Source organism: Micromesistius poutassou (assembly GCF_964030765.1).
Source record: "Micromesistius poutassou genome assembly, chromosome: 10".
NCBI lineage: Eukaryota > Metazoa > Chordata > Actinopteri > Gadiformes > Gadidae > Micromesistius > Micromesistius poutassou.
In genome coordinates this window covers 9,451,167-9,468,026 of record NC_140280.1, presented here as the reverse complement: position 1 = coordinate 9,468,026, position 16,860 = coordinate 9,451,167, and the positions used below count along the sequence as shown (strand labels likewise).

Here is a 16,860-nt window from a genome sequence, read left to right as displayed (position 1 = left end):
CTAAACATGTAAACAAAACACAACAAGAACACTGTATTTTGCTACACTTATTGGTCGTTATATTTTAACGATACACTATAAAACCCTAGAGTTTAGAAACAAGTCTTTATATTTTTGAATTGGTGAGGACTTCAAATCTGATGCAGATTCATGCCCATTTCCTTTTTGGGACATGCAGATATGGAAGCTGTATGAAGTTGTTTAATGAGTCAGTGGTCTAGCCTCACAACCCACTTGACACTAGTCATTAAGTCACAACCTAAAAATAAAACATGGATTAACTAATATCCAGAAATCGACAATGCCTTCATGTAATGTAAAATAGATAGAGCTCAGGAAAAGCTGCAACAATTGGAGCTGAACTAAATTAACTGGTTATTCATTAAAACATGAATTAACATTTAAACATCAGATCCTTGATTCTTTGTAAAGATTCAGTTATGCCATATGCTCTGCAAGCCACCAGTACTGGTCTAGAGGTTTATAAGAAACGGGACTATTGGATTAAACATGAATACAATTCAGAAAATAGTGTTGAAGAAATAAACACTTGCAAACATAGCATCACACACAAACACACACACACACACACACAAACAAAATGGGACTTAAACAAAGTTTCAGAGAGTTTAGTAAAGTGTTTATATTTGATTTTTTTTTTTTTCACCTTTACAGACCAAACACAAACACACGTTTTGAAAGGCATTTTTATTTCTGGACTTTGTACAGACCTTGTGTGTAATAGTTATGTATAGCAATTTATAGAAAGCAATTTACATTGATAAGAAAGTTATCGAAAAGTCCAAATGCAGCATAACTTTATTTTCTCTGGTGTGTATCCACATCGTATTCCTAATTCAAGCCAACTCAAATCAACTCATATCTATGTGTGGACATCCACGTCAAAGTTAGTTTTTGCCAGCACAGAAAAATGGCTGTGATGAAAATCCAATTTGTGAGTACAGCGCGCCATCTAGTGGCCGGTGGTGTCCTCATCCCGCAACAAAACAAAATGATACAAATATATTTCTTTCCTTTTCATAGCAATCAAATGTCAATGACATGTCATTTCCCATTTCAAATTTCATATGCCTTCAAGAATGCCAAACAGATAAAAAAAAATAAAGATTTGTCACTGTTCAGTTACTTTTAACTTACACGCATATTGGACATAAACATTGATGGGCACACACAACACAGACCATTAGTGCAATAAATCAATCGGATGTTTCAACGCTTACAAGGAATCAAAAACCACAAAGAGGCTGACACATGTTCCACCAGCAGCCAACTGAGAAAACTCAGAAGCAGCTCAATCAAGATGAAAACAACCGACCCCGGAGATCAAATGTGTATTGAGAACGACACATGCTCCAACCCATAAAGGCTATCCCAATAACCCTCATAATAAATCATCTTTACATTTCTTTAATTTCTCTAATTTACATTTCTCTCCTTTTCTCCTCTGTCGTCATAATAGTGCAGTAGATGCATTTATAAACCAAAGGTTAAACAAAATAAACCCAAAAAACAAACAAGCCAACACAGATATACAGGAGAAAACATAAATTCACGCGTAAAACATGTTTGATATTTAGTGGGGTTGGCGTGGAACTAAAAGAAACATAAAGGAACATAAAAGGGGTTTAGCTGGTTTCCAGCTTGGCCATTTCCTGCACGTAGATGCCTATGCTCTCTGAGTCAAACAGCACGAAGTACACCGTCTTGATGGTGGACGACATGGTGGCCACGAAGTAGCTGGAGATGGCCTTCAGGATGAGCTGGGCCGCCGTCTGCTTGGGGAAGCCGTTCCTGGTGAGGGGGGTTAACATGTGGTTATCCTGGGACACAATAAGTCTGCTCATCAATCAGGTCAATTGTCGATCCATTAATGATTTGAAAACCTTTGGAATCGACCGCTCTTGCTGGTTCAAGATGCATGCTTTGAGCAAGCCATTAAAACATCCCATGAGGCCCTCATAAATGAGGATTTAAGATAAATCCATGGTGATATAGTAAAAATTGAATCAATAAACAGCAAGTAATGTCCAACACTGCTGTTCTTGGGTAGGCACCTGCAGGTTGTTGTGATTATACAGCAAACCTTTGGTTACCAAACTGGAGAAGGGATGGCACAAATATGGATGGGAACATGGATGGCACCCAGATCCTAAGAAAACATAGCCAAAGCTGTGTCTGTTCACTAGTGCCCACCCTTGTCTTCTGAGCCTATTAGCACATCCCCCAGTAAACACTGCAAAGAGAGAGAGACAACTGGAGTCAACCAGTGAGATGATGCCTCATAGACACACATCAGGGTCACAACCAGGAGTGTGGAACACTCCTGGTTGTCTCAAAGTAAACAGTGAGTGTTCAACCTGTTGCCTGTTGAAGAGCTTTACTTGACCTCCCGCAGTTTCATGAATACATTTTAGTACAGAACAGCTGATGGTCGACTAACAAAGCCTTACATTATTCAACTCTTCACACAGTGAGTGAGTGCATGTCCTCAGAGGCCGTTTTTTAATCTAAATCAGGACCAAAGATAGTTCATGATTCATGATGCTGTAAAGTAACTCCAGCCCTCGTATGGATCAGAAAATGATCAATACAGAGAAACCATGAGCAGCAGGGATACATCTATATTATATGGGATATATTTTGTACAGTGGAGGACGCAGATCATATACAGATACTCTGTGGTCGATAGTGGAGGAGCGTCCATAAGAAAGACTTGTCTTAGAACCTCAACGATCTGAAACAACCACCTCGGCCCCACACCAGCACTACGGACCTTGGAACCAGCCTGCAAACTAATGTTGAGATAAAGAGTGAGTGAGTGAGCGAGTGAGTAAGTGAGTGGGTAGGTGTGTGTGCGTATGTGCATGCATCCTCACCTTCCGCTGCCGATGGAGGGGAAGGCCACGGACTTGAGCTTCTTGTCGTCGGCCAGGGCCAGGCAGTTCTTCACCGTCTTCTCCAGCAGCTCCTCACACTTGTCCGACCCCCAGCTCGGACTGTGGCAGTGGATCACGTACTTAGCAGGAAGCCCAAAGCCCCCGCTCAGAGCCGCTGGAGACAGAGACAGGGGGGCCACCACAACACAGACAGACAGAGACAGGAGGGCCACCAAGACACAGACAGACAGAGACACCGAGAGAGAGAAAGGGACAGAGCAAGAAAGAGACGTAGAGAGAAACTTTAGAAACATTTTGCTCGTGCATAGAACCAACCAGTGCCGGAACAAAGATGGGCCTCGCAAGAGACAATAAAACCAGTCCGTAGGAGGAGATAGCAGACGAGGAGAGAGAGTGGAGTTGAAGGCTAGAGCATGACACCAGCCGGGCGATGGAAAGTACAGAGGGGTTTAGATTCCACCATCAAACGCTCCTCATGTAAGTCAGCGTAAATCGGCCCCAGCCAGAGTGGCCGTTTATTAGCCACCAGCTAGCGTGTGACTGGGATCAGACGGGCTGAGGGACTGGGGAGGACTCAACACCAGCACGTTTCCAGATGGTTCCAAAGAGACGTGTCTGTCACCGCCGCGTGATCCGAGTCCGTCTGGACGGACAGTCGGCCAGGGGCCATTCCTTCGTAAGATGGCTGTCCGACGAGGGGGAGGCGCTTTAGAAGTGACCACTTTAAATAAACAAAGATTTTCTTTGGGTGTGAATTAACTCAAACAACCACAGCTCTGGTCAACTTCCTCCAGCAGGGAACCGTTGCCTTCCAGCAACACAACTTGGCCTTAACGCAAAAAAAACACAATAAAAGTCAGTCTGTGTTTTCACACCGTGCTTTCAACCGAACCAATCCACAGCACTCATTAGTGTGCGTGCCTTAACGCAAAAAAAACACAATAAAAGTCAGTCTGTGTTTTCACACCGTGCTTTCAACCGAACCAATCCACAGCACTCATTAGTGTGTATCCCCCCCCCCCCCGTTCATTACAAACTCCAGATGGTTGCTTCCAAATACTGACTTGGACCCTTTCTTTTCCTCGGAACCCAGGAACCGCCCCCCTGCTATTTACAGGACAGCCGGTCTGAGGCCCCGGGGTGACGGAGCAGCCCAGTCTGGCTCGCATCTCGACACTCACGGTAATCCCCCCGTGAGACCCTCACAGAGGGCTGGATTAAGAAGCTGTGCAGACCTGGCCCAGCCAGTGGGTGTAATAGGCGATTAAAATGAGGCTGAGCGACGGATGGACGAAACCTTCAGTAATGACTGATCATAAAAAAAAGAGTTGCGGAGCGAGTGAAATTATCAGATAAGTCAAGAACCAAAGGATAAGAAACGTCTTAGAGTGTGTGTGTGTGTGTGTGTGTGTGTGTGTGTGTGTGTGTGTGTGTGTGTGTGTGTGTGTGTGTGTGTGTGTGTGTCATATCAGATATCAGTCATCTGGCCAAAATCGTTGGAGGAACTGAATCAATGTTCCAGAATGAGGGTGTCAACACTCAAACATGTTTGAGTTTATAAGCACATTCATCCAAACCTCATACTCATAACATACGAGGAACTTGCTTTCAAAGGGTGCCATGTGATTGAAAGCTGATGGTATATTCCTGCCCTTGCCCGAACCATTATGCTAACTTCACCATGGAAGCCATCAATATAGCATTGAGCCACTAGATTATTTTTAATAAGTATTTCCTCATGACGTCATGAAGTCTCACAAATCAAGACATTTGATGAATATCTGGTCTGACCAGATGAGCTCAAATCTGTGCAGAGCAGTGTTTCACTTTCTTTGGCTTCATATATGTTTTGATCAATCATGTGGCTGGAGGCGGTTATCTGTCAGTGCATAATAAACAAACTCGGCCAGCAGAACTAAACTGTCGTTTTCAACACTGTTGAGCCTGACACAGTATAAAAGCTCCTTATAAAATCCCATTCTGAAGGCTTCTTTCAATCAAGCGAATCAGTATAATTCAGAAGAAAAGAGCCGTCCTGGTTTCAGGCTCTGGGACGTCTCCCACATGAAGTTCTGCTCAAACAAAGCAGGACTGCTTGATCCCAGATGGCTGACATGTAAATATTCCACTGAGTGTACTTACCTCCAGCCACCTCTAGAGGGCCGTGCTTCTTCTTCAGCTCCAGGACCGCTTCAGCAAACTCCTTCCCACCCTTCTTCTCCAGAGCGTTACCTGAGAGGAGAGAGAGAGAGAGAGAGAGAGAGAGAGAGAGAGAGAGAGAGAGAGAGAGAGAGAAAGAAAGAAAGAAAGAAAGAAAGAGAGAGAGCGCCCCAGGGCCATTACACTACCATCCACCTCTTTAGTTTAGTTCAGCACAGATACAGCAGAGATATAGGCCGATCGGTGGATACAGACACAGACAGACGGCAACGTACAGGCAGAGCTGAGAGCAAAACAGGCAGACAAAATAAAGGAGATGTGGTTTGAAATGGAATGTGTGCAAAGCAGTTCCACAGCGTGGTCGACTAGAAGAAACAAGACGGACACGAGGACTTCAAAAGAAAGCTTGATCTCTCTTATACTTTGATAGATAGTTAGACACGGTTTTGTTGAGTTTGGTTTCTTTTAAGTATTTTTTTAACTTTTCTAATATATATCATTTAAATCTGCTGCAGGTAATCTCACTGGTGCAGGTCACCTCACTGGTGTCATCACTTTTGTTCAAAGTTGCACACAGGAAGTGGCCCTCGGAGACAGAGTTTGCGTGGCGTTGGGCACGTTAAGGTTGCAATAATGTTCACAGAAAAAAAACATATTCACCCATGTTTCAATTACATTTTGAACAAAAGTGATCTTGTCTTACATGGTAACCTGCCAATTCACACCCGGTTATTGGGTGCAAAGTATTGTAGATTTTTGGCAAAGGGAAAACGGCATAAGACCGATCCCACTACTTGGAAGCAATAATTATTTAAAAAAATGAATCGATAGCCATAGCCAACCCAGCCGAGCTAGGGGGCTGGATGACCAAAACAAATCCCTTTTGATTAGGGAGGCGGGGCTAAGAAAAACATCCAATTAATGTTCAAATCAATTCCAAAAAACAAGCCACCGATATTTGAAGGAAGGGTGTTTAGGAAAACAAATTAACTAAGGAGATTGGTTAGCATAAGGAACTTATGAGTTAAGAGTACTAAGGATAAATGGATCAAGGATAAATATTCAAGCACATATTTGAAGAAACGTGGGCATGCAAGTACCTCAGAAGTTTGAGGGAAAGGTTCTTAAAAACCCCAATCAATTAATACTGAGCAATAAGTAACATTTGGTTCAGACGTTTCGGTGATTATTTTAAAAAGGTAAGTCAGGAAATAAATAAGTTAGGCTAAACCTGCCCGACAGTGAAGCAGTGTTGAAGCATTGTGCTGGACAGCGGCAGCGAGACAGAGACAGAGGGCAGCCTGAGTGCCAGCACTTTGGTTACGTTCCACCCAGTGGACAGCGGGGCTAAAGCGCTGACAGCCAGCCTATGAGGGGGGGAGGATGGCGGACGGAGCGCGAGACCGGGCTCCCTCTAGTCCGGGTCGGCAAAGGGGGGGAGGGGGGGGGCTTCTTTACCTACTTCACCACCTGTATAGAAGGACGAGCTGGTGGGGTGAACGACCGCCTCGCTCTCAACGTTGGAAAGATCGGCACGAACAACTTGTAACTACGGGACAATGACGACAACAGCAACAACAATGACAACAGGCAAACAACATGAATGATGGTAAAACATAGTGAGGTGGTGGTGGGGGGGGGGGGAGGGAGGGAGGGGGACACACACACACACACACACACACACACACACAGACAGAAAGAGCTCCTTATTGGCTGTATCACATAGGAAGTACCAAGTGTTACTAGGACATGGGGGAGGTTCAATATGACATTGTCGAATCAGGAAGCAGGATTCTGAGAAGTGTTCAAGATCCATGAAGACATTCAAAATGATGAGGATGAAAAATATGCTCTCCACACACACACACACAGATCTGGAGATTAAGTGACTGATAAGTGGCTGATTAAGCCACAGGAGAAAAACTGAGCACAGGGTTGCTTCACATCGTTGAATCAATGGCCTTCCTGCAACAGGGCAGACAGAAATGACCACTGCCTATCCTGTATTGGTAATGTGAGGAAACCGACCGTATGAAAGCCACCTGAAATCAAACTATAACACATCCTTATGATAGGGGGGGCGAGCAGGAGGACAGGAAGCTTAGGGAGGAGTCTATAAAAACGCTGATTATTTGATTAACGATCAGAGAGCAGGGTGACCACATGCGTTAGGAGCAGGTATTTATAGGTTAGGCACGCTTGTTGCTACAGTACGATCGTGTTTCGAGCCTCGAGGTTTGACATACTGACATAACATTCATACTTACTAACTAACTAACTAACTAACTAACTAACTAACTAACTAACCAACTTCAGCCCGGTATAGTCCGTAGAGACCTCAAGGAATGATGCATACCAGGTCTGCAGAGCACTCAGACCCCGGGGTTGGGTTCTGATTGGCTGTTAAATCAGACCACACCCGCTTTCGCATGTACGTAATATTCACCTCTTCACTGTTGTATTGGTGACCTGATCTCCCTTCCTGCATTGATCGGTTGAGGCACAGTTTATTTAAGATGTGATGCTTTTCATAGAAGATCTGACCTTTCCTCCCAACTCGCCCGGTCACACAGAGAGAAACAGAAAAAGGAGCGAGGAAGCAGAAGGCAGCGTGGGGGCTGGCTCACCTAGGTCATCCTTAAGCTCAAGGTCAGCATTGGTGGGGTTGATGACCCCTTCCACGTCAAAGCCAGCCAAGTTGCTGACCTCACTGTGGATGAGGTTGAGCTGGGGGGCCGGGGGGGGGGGGGGGGCATGCCAGAGTGGGGAGGAGCAACCAAAGTCAAAGGGGACACGTGGGAAGGGAGCAAGGAAGGAAAGGAGGAAGGAAGCAAAGCCATTACAGTGAAAACAATAACGCATTAAAAAGGATACCTTGACTTTGAGTTGGGTGTTCATGTCAGAATACGAAGCTCTGCAGGACTTGGGCTCAATAGCTTGTTATTAGAGGCTCATCAATTGGTCTCAGTGGCATTTGTGGGCTTGTACTAAAAAAAAAAAATTTAAATAGCTGGGTGTAAATAATATCATATTTAAAAAGAGTCGTACCAACCTGCTGAATTAAAACTTAATTGAATTATCTGAATATATGTTTATGACTCTTAATAAGTTTTAAAAACCCTCTTCAGTACACGTATAATCAGTATTATCTATTAGATCAATCTTGCTTTAGTAGTTCAAGTACTTGTCACTAGTCTGTCTGTCTGTCTGTCTGTCTGTCTCTGCAGTAGGCCCAAATCAACATGTCTGTGAGATCAGCTGGTTCAGAGCATGTATTTTAGGATCATTACATTCGGAAAGTCAAGGTATCCTTCTATATGGTTACAGCTTTACTATGAATACATTGGAACTTTTTTAACATCATACCAGTGTTATAGGAAACGCTTATTTTTTCATATTTTCAAGTATGCAATTTATGTAAATGAGAATTATGTTATTAATGTCCCACTCTAAACTGTTTATGGCGACAACATGTCTAATTTTACTGATAGCACATATTCTCATCCATTCTTCTACTTCATTGAAGTAAATCACTAATTACATGATAAATAAGGATAATAACCTTGGAACACGTGAAGAGTTCTAAAGGTTCTAGGGCTGACCACTAGGGTTAGGGTTAGGTTCCTGGTCGACTGAAGGACTGTGGTAGTAGGCGCCTTCTTTCATTTTTACTCCAGCCCCCCCAGGATTCATGGCTGAGGTAGAAGTAGTTCCCCCGACTTCCAGAGTCCACAACTTGAACAATAATGGTGCATAGTGCTGCTGAAGAGGTGTATAAAGACTAAAGAGAATCACATCTCTGTAACATTTAGCTTCTACACCGATCACAGAGACGCGATAGTCCTCACTGATGGAGAAACCGGACACTATGTTATTTCTGAAGAGGAATGGATATTAGATAGCCTTTGTCCAAATGGCCAACTATTGTCCAACTATGGCCAACTATTGGCCAACTATTATGGCCAAATATAGGATATTATAGCCTACACAGATCTGATATAAAGGCATATCTACTAAAGGAAATCTATGTACATACAAATAACTTGACTGCAATCCGCCATTTTAATGACTTGGATTCACTATCTTCTGTTTTTATTAAAACCCATGATATATTAAGCATTTTCTATCCCTGGTATTTGTGTCTCACACGGTCAATAAATCTATTCTTTCTTGAAAGTATGTCAGTGGTCAAAACTCCCTGACCCGTGTTTGGGTGCACCTAACTTCCTTAATAAAATATATTTCATTAAGTTTAGCGGTTGTAACCATCATTAGCTTGCCCTTTAGTTTGAGGTCCCTTTTGAAACAAGTTGACAGAAGTAATGTACTAGGATATAGCTGGAATCTGGAAACCACAGGAATCCACTCTTCTTAAAAGTCTTCTTTAGTAATCAGTATGATTTTAAGAAAGACATTTGTGATTAATAACTGAAGAAAATACAGAAAGCAGCAGAATGGGTTGACAGCACGGCCAAAGCAATGCAGGGAAAGCAACCCAAGTGCAACACACAATGATGCTGTGCCAGCACTTGTTGGGTTAGAACTTAACTTTTTAATTTCACCTCATCCCTGATTTAAAAATAAGTATACAAATCTATTTTGGATTGCATTATTGCAATAATTTGAACAGAACCATGTTCACCTTAAATATGAACCCTTTTCACACATTAGTATTTTGTGTATTTTGCCTTTGCAAGAGAATAAACTTATTTTGTGACACAACTCTTTTAGCAGTAGTCTGTCTATCCTAAATATCCAATACTGTTTGATCTTACTAATAATTCAAGAACAAAAGGATGTGTATGCGGGGACGGAAACTAAAACTCATTAAATAAACCTTTTGTGACCACAGGAAGGAAGCACAGCTACACTTTCCTTTCCCTGCAGCAGTCTGCAGAGAAACACACCGATGCCGCAGACAGCTTGCCCCCACTGCTGAGCTACATACACGTCTACGCATTGTGGAGGGGCAGACACCGGCCTGTGAACTAATACCAGTCAACGGGAGAGCTGACGGTTTCCTGGATAAGAAACACTAGAACGTTTACCTACCAAATGAGCCGTTACATACATACAGCCGTTACATACATTTTCAATCATATTATACATCAAATAAAATGTACTATTATTAATTGAGATGATGAAGTGAGGTGAGCTACCGGTGGCGGTGGCGTTGACATACGGCCCACCATGTCTCCGACGGAGAGCAGCAGGGAGCACCTACCTTCTGGCCCAGGAAGAGGCTCTTGGTGGAGAGAACGGTGAAGCTGTCCGACGGGGACCCCTCCGTAGTGCTGTCCGCGGACACCGCCTTGCTCACCTCCCCCGGTTTCTACACATCACAACAAAAACACAGAGTGGGGATTGACAACTTATCTCGTATTCATGAATGAACTAGTATCCATTCACCCACATCCCAGGTAGGGCTTTGACTTTTTCCCAAAAATCATATTCGAAGTTTGTTTGTTTATTTTTTATTGTTTAAATCAAGCAATCTGATTGGTTCCTAACTGTTGTATAATGGGCATATACATAACTGCTATGGCGTCCAATCAGTTTGGAGAGTTCTGTATCACGCCGCACCTAACTTTAACTGTTTATTTATATATAAAAGCAATAGCATAGTTCACAGAAGCCTAAAAATATGTTGATTGATGGAGAGGGTGGAAATGTTGTAAAGCATTAGGCACACGGTGAGCGAACTCGATAGTAGGCAAAATTGCCGGCGAAAGGTTCAAATTATCTTTTCATCTTTAAGGGGGTCTCTCTATCTCATAAAAAAGTTGGCGCACCGCGCACATAGCCTTACCATGCGCAAAAGCGCCGGTATTCGTAACCTCTTCTTTAAGTTCTACCTTAACATTTTGCGTGTCGTTCATTGGTAAGGTTGGTCTGAACAAGCGCTCGTAGAACCTTCTTAGCTCTACCGTAGTGATGTTTCAGCTCCTGCAGTCTCTGCCACTGTACAGTAACCTTTGGAAATCCCTGTTGCGCATGTTCATTCCAAGTTCGCATCCGTGGCCAATTGAGGCCAAATGAAACGGCATGTTTGAATTAAGGATATTGTCTTGGCTGTTCTTTATTTTGGGCCGTGGGTACAGCTGGCAAGGTCAGCTCGACTCGCTTCCAATAATTTCAAAAACCTGCAACTTCAAAAAATAATTTTATTTATTTTACAATTCAAAAATTAACAAAACTGTCTTCTAAATTAAGGAAATGATACTGGGAAACGAATAAACCATTATAAGCAACGAGTGAACTTAATAAGCGATCACAATACTTTTTGCAACCACCGCCTCTTTCCGTTGACATTTCGTTTTCACCTTAAATGTGCAACAGATGTAATTAAGGCAACCTGGTCTCACAGGAATCCGTGAAATGAGTCGGTCTACGTCCCGTTTACAAAAAAATAATGCCCATAAAAGGTTTGAATATTAAGGGATGCCTAATATTTGTTTGAATATTATTATTTTTTTAAATATTCGAATTATATTCGAATAACAAATAACAAAGTTCAGAGTCAAAGCCCTAATCCCAGGTGCATTACCCTGCCTACCTTGATTCTGCCGCCAGTCTTTTTCGCACTGGATTTCTTAGCCATGGGTCTCTTGGTGGGCTTGGGTTTCTTCTCTGGGGCAGGGGAGACCGGGGTCTCCAGTTTGCCCTTGGCTCCTCTCTTCTTGGCCAGCAGCTCTGGGTGGATGTTGGGCAGGACTCCGCCCGCTGCAATGGTCACACCCTTCAGCAGCTGGGACACAAACAGACGGATCTGGTTTGACAGGGGATTTAGTCTATCCCAGTAGGTGGTATGCATGCGTACTAAGCGGGCCGACTGCTGCCAATACATCTTGATTTTAAAATGGTGTGCTTGTGACTTCAAAAATATTAAAAAGTATGCTTCAAATATGTGTTTTGCCAGTTACATGCTTGTTACCTAATAGGTCTCAGCTTAGTCAGCTGCATTGTACTTATCCCCACGTTGGACTCAACACTCGTAATTAACATCAGACTCATCAATGTCATCCCATGGAAAGACGGTGAACGGGATTTGTACCTATATTTTATTTTAGATTAGCTCGGATACACCCTTACCCGCCGGGCAAGAAAGGAAACGGATGCAGATCCTTAGCACACCTTCAAAAGCCTTTTGCGACCTTTGTCATAATCCTGTTCATCGTCTCTTTTCAATAGGATGAGTTGTGTGTGACACACTTTTCCATTCTGTGTGCAGTGAAGACAGTAAACCCAGGGCTGCCCTGGGGCACTAAACAGGGCATCACCTGGTTGAGCTCCTCGTCGTTGGCGATGGCTAACAGGATGTGTCGTGGAGTGACGCGGCCCTTCTTGTTGTCCCTGGCGGCATTTCCCGCCAACTCCAGGATCTCAGCTGAACCAAACCATGGAAAAACAGAACAAAACGTACAGAGTTTAAAATGACTACATAGCTGAATATAAAAATCAAAATCGACCCTTTAGGCTGCTTGCACTCTGCACTACACAGACGTCAGGCTGTGAGCCATATCCATTTGTTTTTATTGACAGGCATGTTAAATCTGTAATGGGCCAACCGTCTCGTGTTAGGTGTCTGTGTTTGTTGGTTTGTACAAGCACCTAAAGGGACAATGAGAGTCAACTGGGTGGACACTCCCATTTGAATTATTAAAAGGCGGGTTTTCAAATGGTTTGGAATGGCTAACCACCTGACATAACACCACCTAGTAAAATAGGGTCCCATTGCAACCTTATATGGTTCTTCTTGGTGTGAAATAAAACATGTCAAGTCTTTTGTATTTCTACAATGGCCAGATTACAGGGTGTTGATTTGATCTTTACACACACTTTTTCAAAATAACATTGGTGTCCGGACAGGATGGTTTAGCTCGTCCTCCCACCGGGAAAAGTGGACTACAACTGACTGAGTTTGAGTTTGCTGTTGGCCAATGGAAAGCTTACAAATCCCTGCCTCCTGATACACGATTGGTCCAACCAAAGTTTAACGTTGGCCCAGATTCTGGCTTAAACTCTTATTCATGAGGCTGTAGCCTGCGCTGCGTTCCGGAGACTAGACTGGACCCGGGCATCTCACCGGTGAGGTACTCCAGCACGGCGGCCATGTAGACGGGGGCCCCAACGCCGATGCGGTACTTGGGAAGGCCCCTCTTGATGTAGCGCAGCATGCGACCCACGGGGAAGATGACCCCCGCCTTGCTGGACCGGGACGTCTTGGTCGCCTTCTTCTTTCCCCCTCGGCTCGACATGGTGTCTGCAGCGCTCAGCTCTGGAACTCAGGATTCTGCTGCTGGCACTGGAGAGGACAACCAGAGATACTCACTGAGCCAATGACTCTTCTTCTGCGTCTCAATGGCTATGAATATAGGCCTGCTTAGGGTCCTCCTTCACACACACACACACACACACACACACACACACACACACACACACACACACACACACACACACACACACACACACACACACACACACACACACACACACCTTTTAAATTATACATCGTTCGGCACTGTTTAATACTATTTAAATAGAATCCATTACATTGCTTTTTGATTCATGTAATCATTACTATTTAATTCGCCCTTTATTACCATCTAAAACTAACGGAGATATAAGTGGGTCTTCTTGTTACCGTGCAAAGTTAGATAAGACATATGGTATTGATAATAAATTGAGCTCATCGATTAACCAAGCTCCACCGCCTCGTATTAATGACAAACAAAATAACCATTAACGTTTTTGGTGTTCGTGCATTTTTTTTCTTCCTGGAAAACACAAGAGCTATACCAATGATTACTGGCCTGATGCTAATCGATAACATCCTTGTTGTTTTCTGCAACATCTGTGGTCCAGGTTGCCGAAAAGGTTAACGTAAACAGCGGCGTTTATTTAGCAGCGAGACGCTGACAGTCGCACTGTTTCCGCATGTGAACTCGCAACCAGATGGCATGCAAACCAACCTGCGCAATAGTTGCGGATGTGCGTTATTTCAGCTTGTTCAAAATGAAAAGCAGAATTCGCATTCAACGAAAGACATCGGCCTAAAAAGCCCAGCTGATCTCCGAGTAAAACCCAACAACAGCCGCGCCTGACAGCTCCCCGACCGGTACGGAGCGCTGTGGTGGGCAGCACTGGTCGGCATACTGGCCTCCATTGGAGAGAAACACAACATAGCAGTATGTGGGAAGAGTTCCGGGCGCAGGCGGTGCGTTCAGCGCTCACGGCGCATCGGTGGACGAAAACACGGGATGTTGAGAAGACCCAGATACATACTTACAGAACAGGCCCCGGCAGAAGGTCTACGGTCGGTCGGTGACAACAAGCCCGGGCAGCGTCCTCGACTCCCACAATCCTCAGCGCGCTCCTTGAGGTCTGGAGCGGGAGAGCGCCGCTGTGGCCATGCGTGCGATGGCGCGCTTTACTGGAAGTGGTTCGCACCACAGACTGGAAGCACTGAGGAAACCTGACTACGTATCCGCCTGCTCTCGTGTCTCCGGACAGAACGCGGCGCCAGGCAAACGTTTATTGACACGCAGGGTTGCATTATATTGCCTGATCACATGACGTTAGATTTGTTTGCTTCAGTGCTTCATTGCATAACGTTTCAATGGCATGAATCATCGATAGTGCTGATTGAATAAGATTAGTCTCAGAAGGAGGCCTTTAGCAATCCTGTGGTATTATAGGTTAGATCAATGATGTTTAATCAGCAAATTACCATATCTCACTCAAAGCTGTACAATCTGAATTTGCAACCACAATGTCATTCCCAGATACCAACCCATGTTGGCAATAATTATAATAAAAGGCCAAAGGGACAAAAACACATTGAGGTACGTGCACACGAACGCACAGTGTTTACTATATTGCTATTCAAAATTCAATCAAGTCCCCCTCCCAAGATTGGAAAGTGCGTGTCAACACCACGATTATACTTGTGCAATACCAATATATGCCGCCGGAGGGCAAACATAATCTGTACAAATAGAACCTTTCCTGAGTGTTATCTCAGTAATTTCAGTAACCATGGCCTTAAAGTTAAATTTGTACAGATCCAGGCCCTATAGGGCCTATATCTGCTGCCTTTCCGAGCAATGGTCCGAAAGATCTGCACACAGTTGACTGTTTGAAGACAGAACTGGTGAAGCACTGTGACTTGCATTGCAAATGAACACTATGCAAATAGGATAATATAATAATATAATGGTTAGTTAACCCTTGAGAAAAAAACTTTTCATTCAAGAGAAATTCAATTCAGCGCTATATCTAATTCAACCAACACATATGAACAAATCTTTCCTTGGAAACCAATAGATAGACAAAGCTAGTATGTCTGTGAAGAAGCTTTGTCCAGCAGTCTGGCTGAGACCACCTGTAGGACCACGTGATCCAGGACGCTCTGATCAGTGGTTCAGCAAAACGGAATTAACTCCAAACATCAAACATACATTGAATGCACAACGCGACTCAATTTTAGAAATATCAAAAATCCATTATTACGTATTTACTGTAAAGTAATTGATAATTGATAAAAATGTAAATGTTTATATTTCAAGAAAATAAAATCCCGCGCACGACCTGCAGTACCCTGGCCTTCCACCGGGGGTATACAGGTAGAGCCCTGATCCAGATAGTCTGTGAAGGGTCAATTCGCCTAGTTCACCTGTTTTTCTTTTTTTGTGCACAATTACGGAAAACGGGAATTACGACAGTCCAGACACCCGACAGGATTGTAGCCAGACGTGGGGAGAAGCAGGTAGGGGCTCTTACCTCAGCTGAGCGGGGCACACTGGTCACAATGGCAGGAGCAGGAAATGCAATTGGAAATACCATCCCCCCAATGTTAATTTTTCCACGCGTCCATTTCAAGCCCCACTTTGTCCGAGATGGACCGACTGGCTGTATAGGCACAGCCAATCGCACTAGATGGATGCAGGAGGCTGACTTCATTGTGTATTTGAAACATTTCCAACAGCACACTCATAGCTCCCCAGAGTCGCAAGTTTTGCTTATTCTGGACAATCACCCCTCACATCTTTCAATTGAGAGTGTGAACTTCTGCCGCAGCAATGGCATTGTGCTGCTGTCATTGCCTCCCCATTGTTCGCATAAAATGCAACCTCTAGACAGGACTGTCTACGGGCCTTTAAAAAAGGCAATCAAAAATCAATTAAAAAACGCAGTCAATTCAGCCTGCGACTCCTGGATGAAAAGTCATCCTGGTATGACAATGACCATATTTGACAATCCCCGGTCTCCCCTAGTTGTTACGTGGAGCAGATAACTTCGGATAAGGAAGGACATGATGTTGGACAGTGTGTCAGAGGTCAGGTTACGTCTCACACAGGCCTAAATTATGTTACCCTCTCACCTACATTAATGTTACTCTCTCACATAGGCCTCTCTCACATAGTCCTACATTAATGCAGTGCCTATATATCTATCCCTACGAATACATATCTGAAACAAATAGCATCTTAAATAGTTAGTTTCGTCCACTTGGGTTAAGTTATTCCAATGTACCCAAACACAACGTTTATATTCAACACATTTCAATCCTATTCGATTTTTCTTTCTATTTACTTGAACATAACCATCATAGGAAACGTAGGCTTGTAGTGTGGAGTACAACCTTTGCCCTTTCCCTTGCTGCCATGCTGCTTTTTCAACTTTAACCTGAATGTTAAAGGTTTTGATCCTTCGGTTCAAAAGCAATTTCCCCCGCAGCGCGACCAAACTGAAGACCGCCAGCAGGTGGCGCTGCCGTGTC

The 16,860-nt window shown here is 43.8% G+C and overlaps 1 protein-coding gene across 2 annotated transcripts; it reads right to left on the bottom strand.

Moving 5' to 3' along the window:
- Positions 1-618: 618 nt before the first annotated feature.
- Positions 619-16,239, bottom strand: macroh2a1 (macroH2A.1 histone). 2 transcript variants are annotated; one of them, XM_084474062.1, is made up of 9 exons: positions 14,364-16,239; positions 13,165-13,383; positions 12,359-12,465; positions 11,635-11,826; positions 10,303-10,410; positions 6,537-6,627; positions 5,061-5,150; positions 2,898-3,072; positions 619-1,812 (listed from the first exon to the last, which is right to left on the bottom strand). In XM_084474062.1, exons 2-9 carry the CDS (start codon positions 13,334-13,336, stop codon positions 1,647-1,649), a joined length of 1,101 nt encoding a protein of 366 aa, XP_084330188.1. In that variant the 5' UTR covers positions 13,337-13,383; positions 14,364-16,239; the 3' UTR covers positions 619-1,646. The 2 variants fall into 2 exon arrangements, with proteins under 2 accessions (XP_084330188.1, XP_084330187.1); XM_084474061.1 differs by having other exon boundaries at positions 14,368-16,235.
- Positions 16,240-16,860: the final 621 nt, after the last annotated feature.

Coding starts and splice junctions, on each gene's coding strand:
- macroh2a1 (XM_084474062.1), bottom strand. CDS start 13,336: ATGTCGAGCCGAGGGGGAAAGAAGAAGGCGACCAAGACGTCCCGGTCC. Junction 12,466..13,164: donor CGTGCTGGAGTACCTCACCG/GTGAGATGCCCG, acceptor GGTTTGGTTCAG/CTGAGATCCTGGAGTTGGCG. Junction 1,813..2,897: donor CCCTCCATCGGCAGCGGAAG/GTGAGGATGCAT, acceptor CCCCCTCACCAG/GAACGGCTTCCCCAAGCAGA.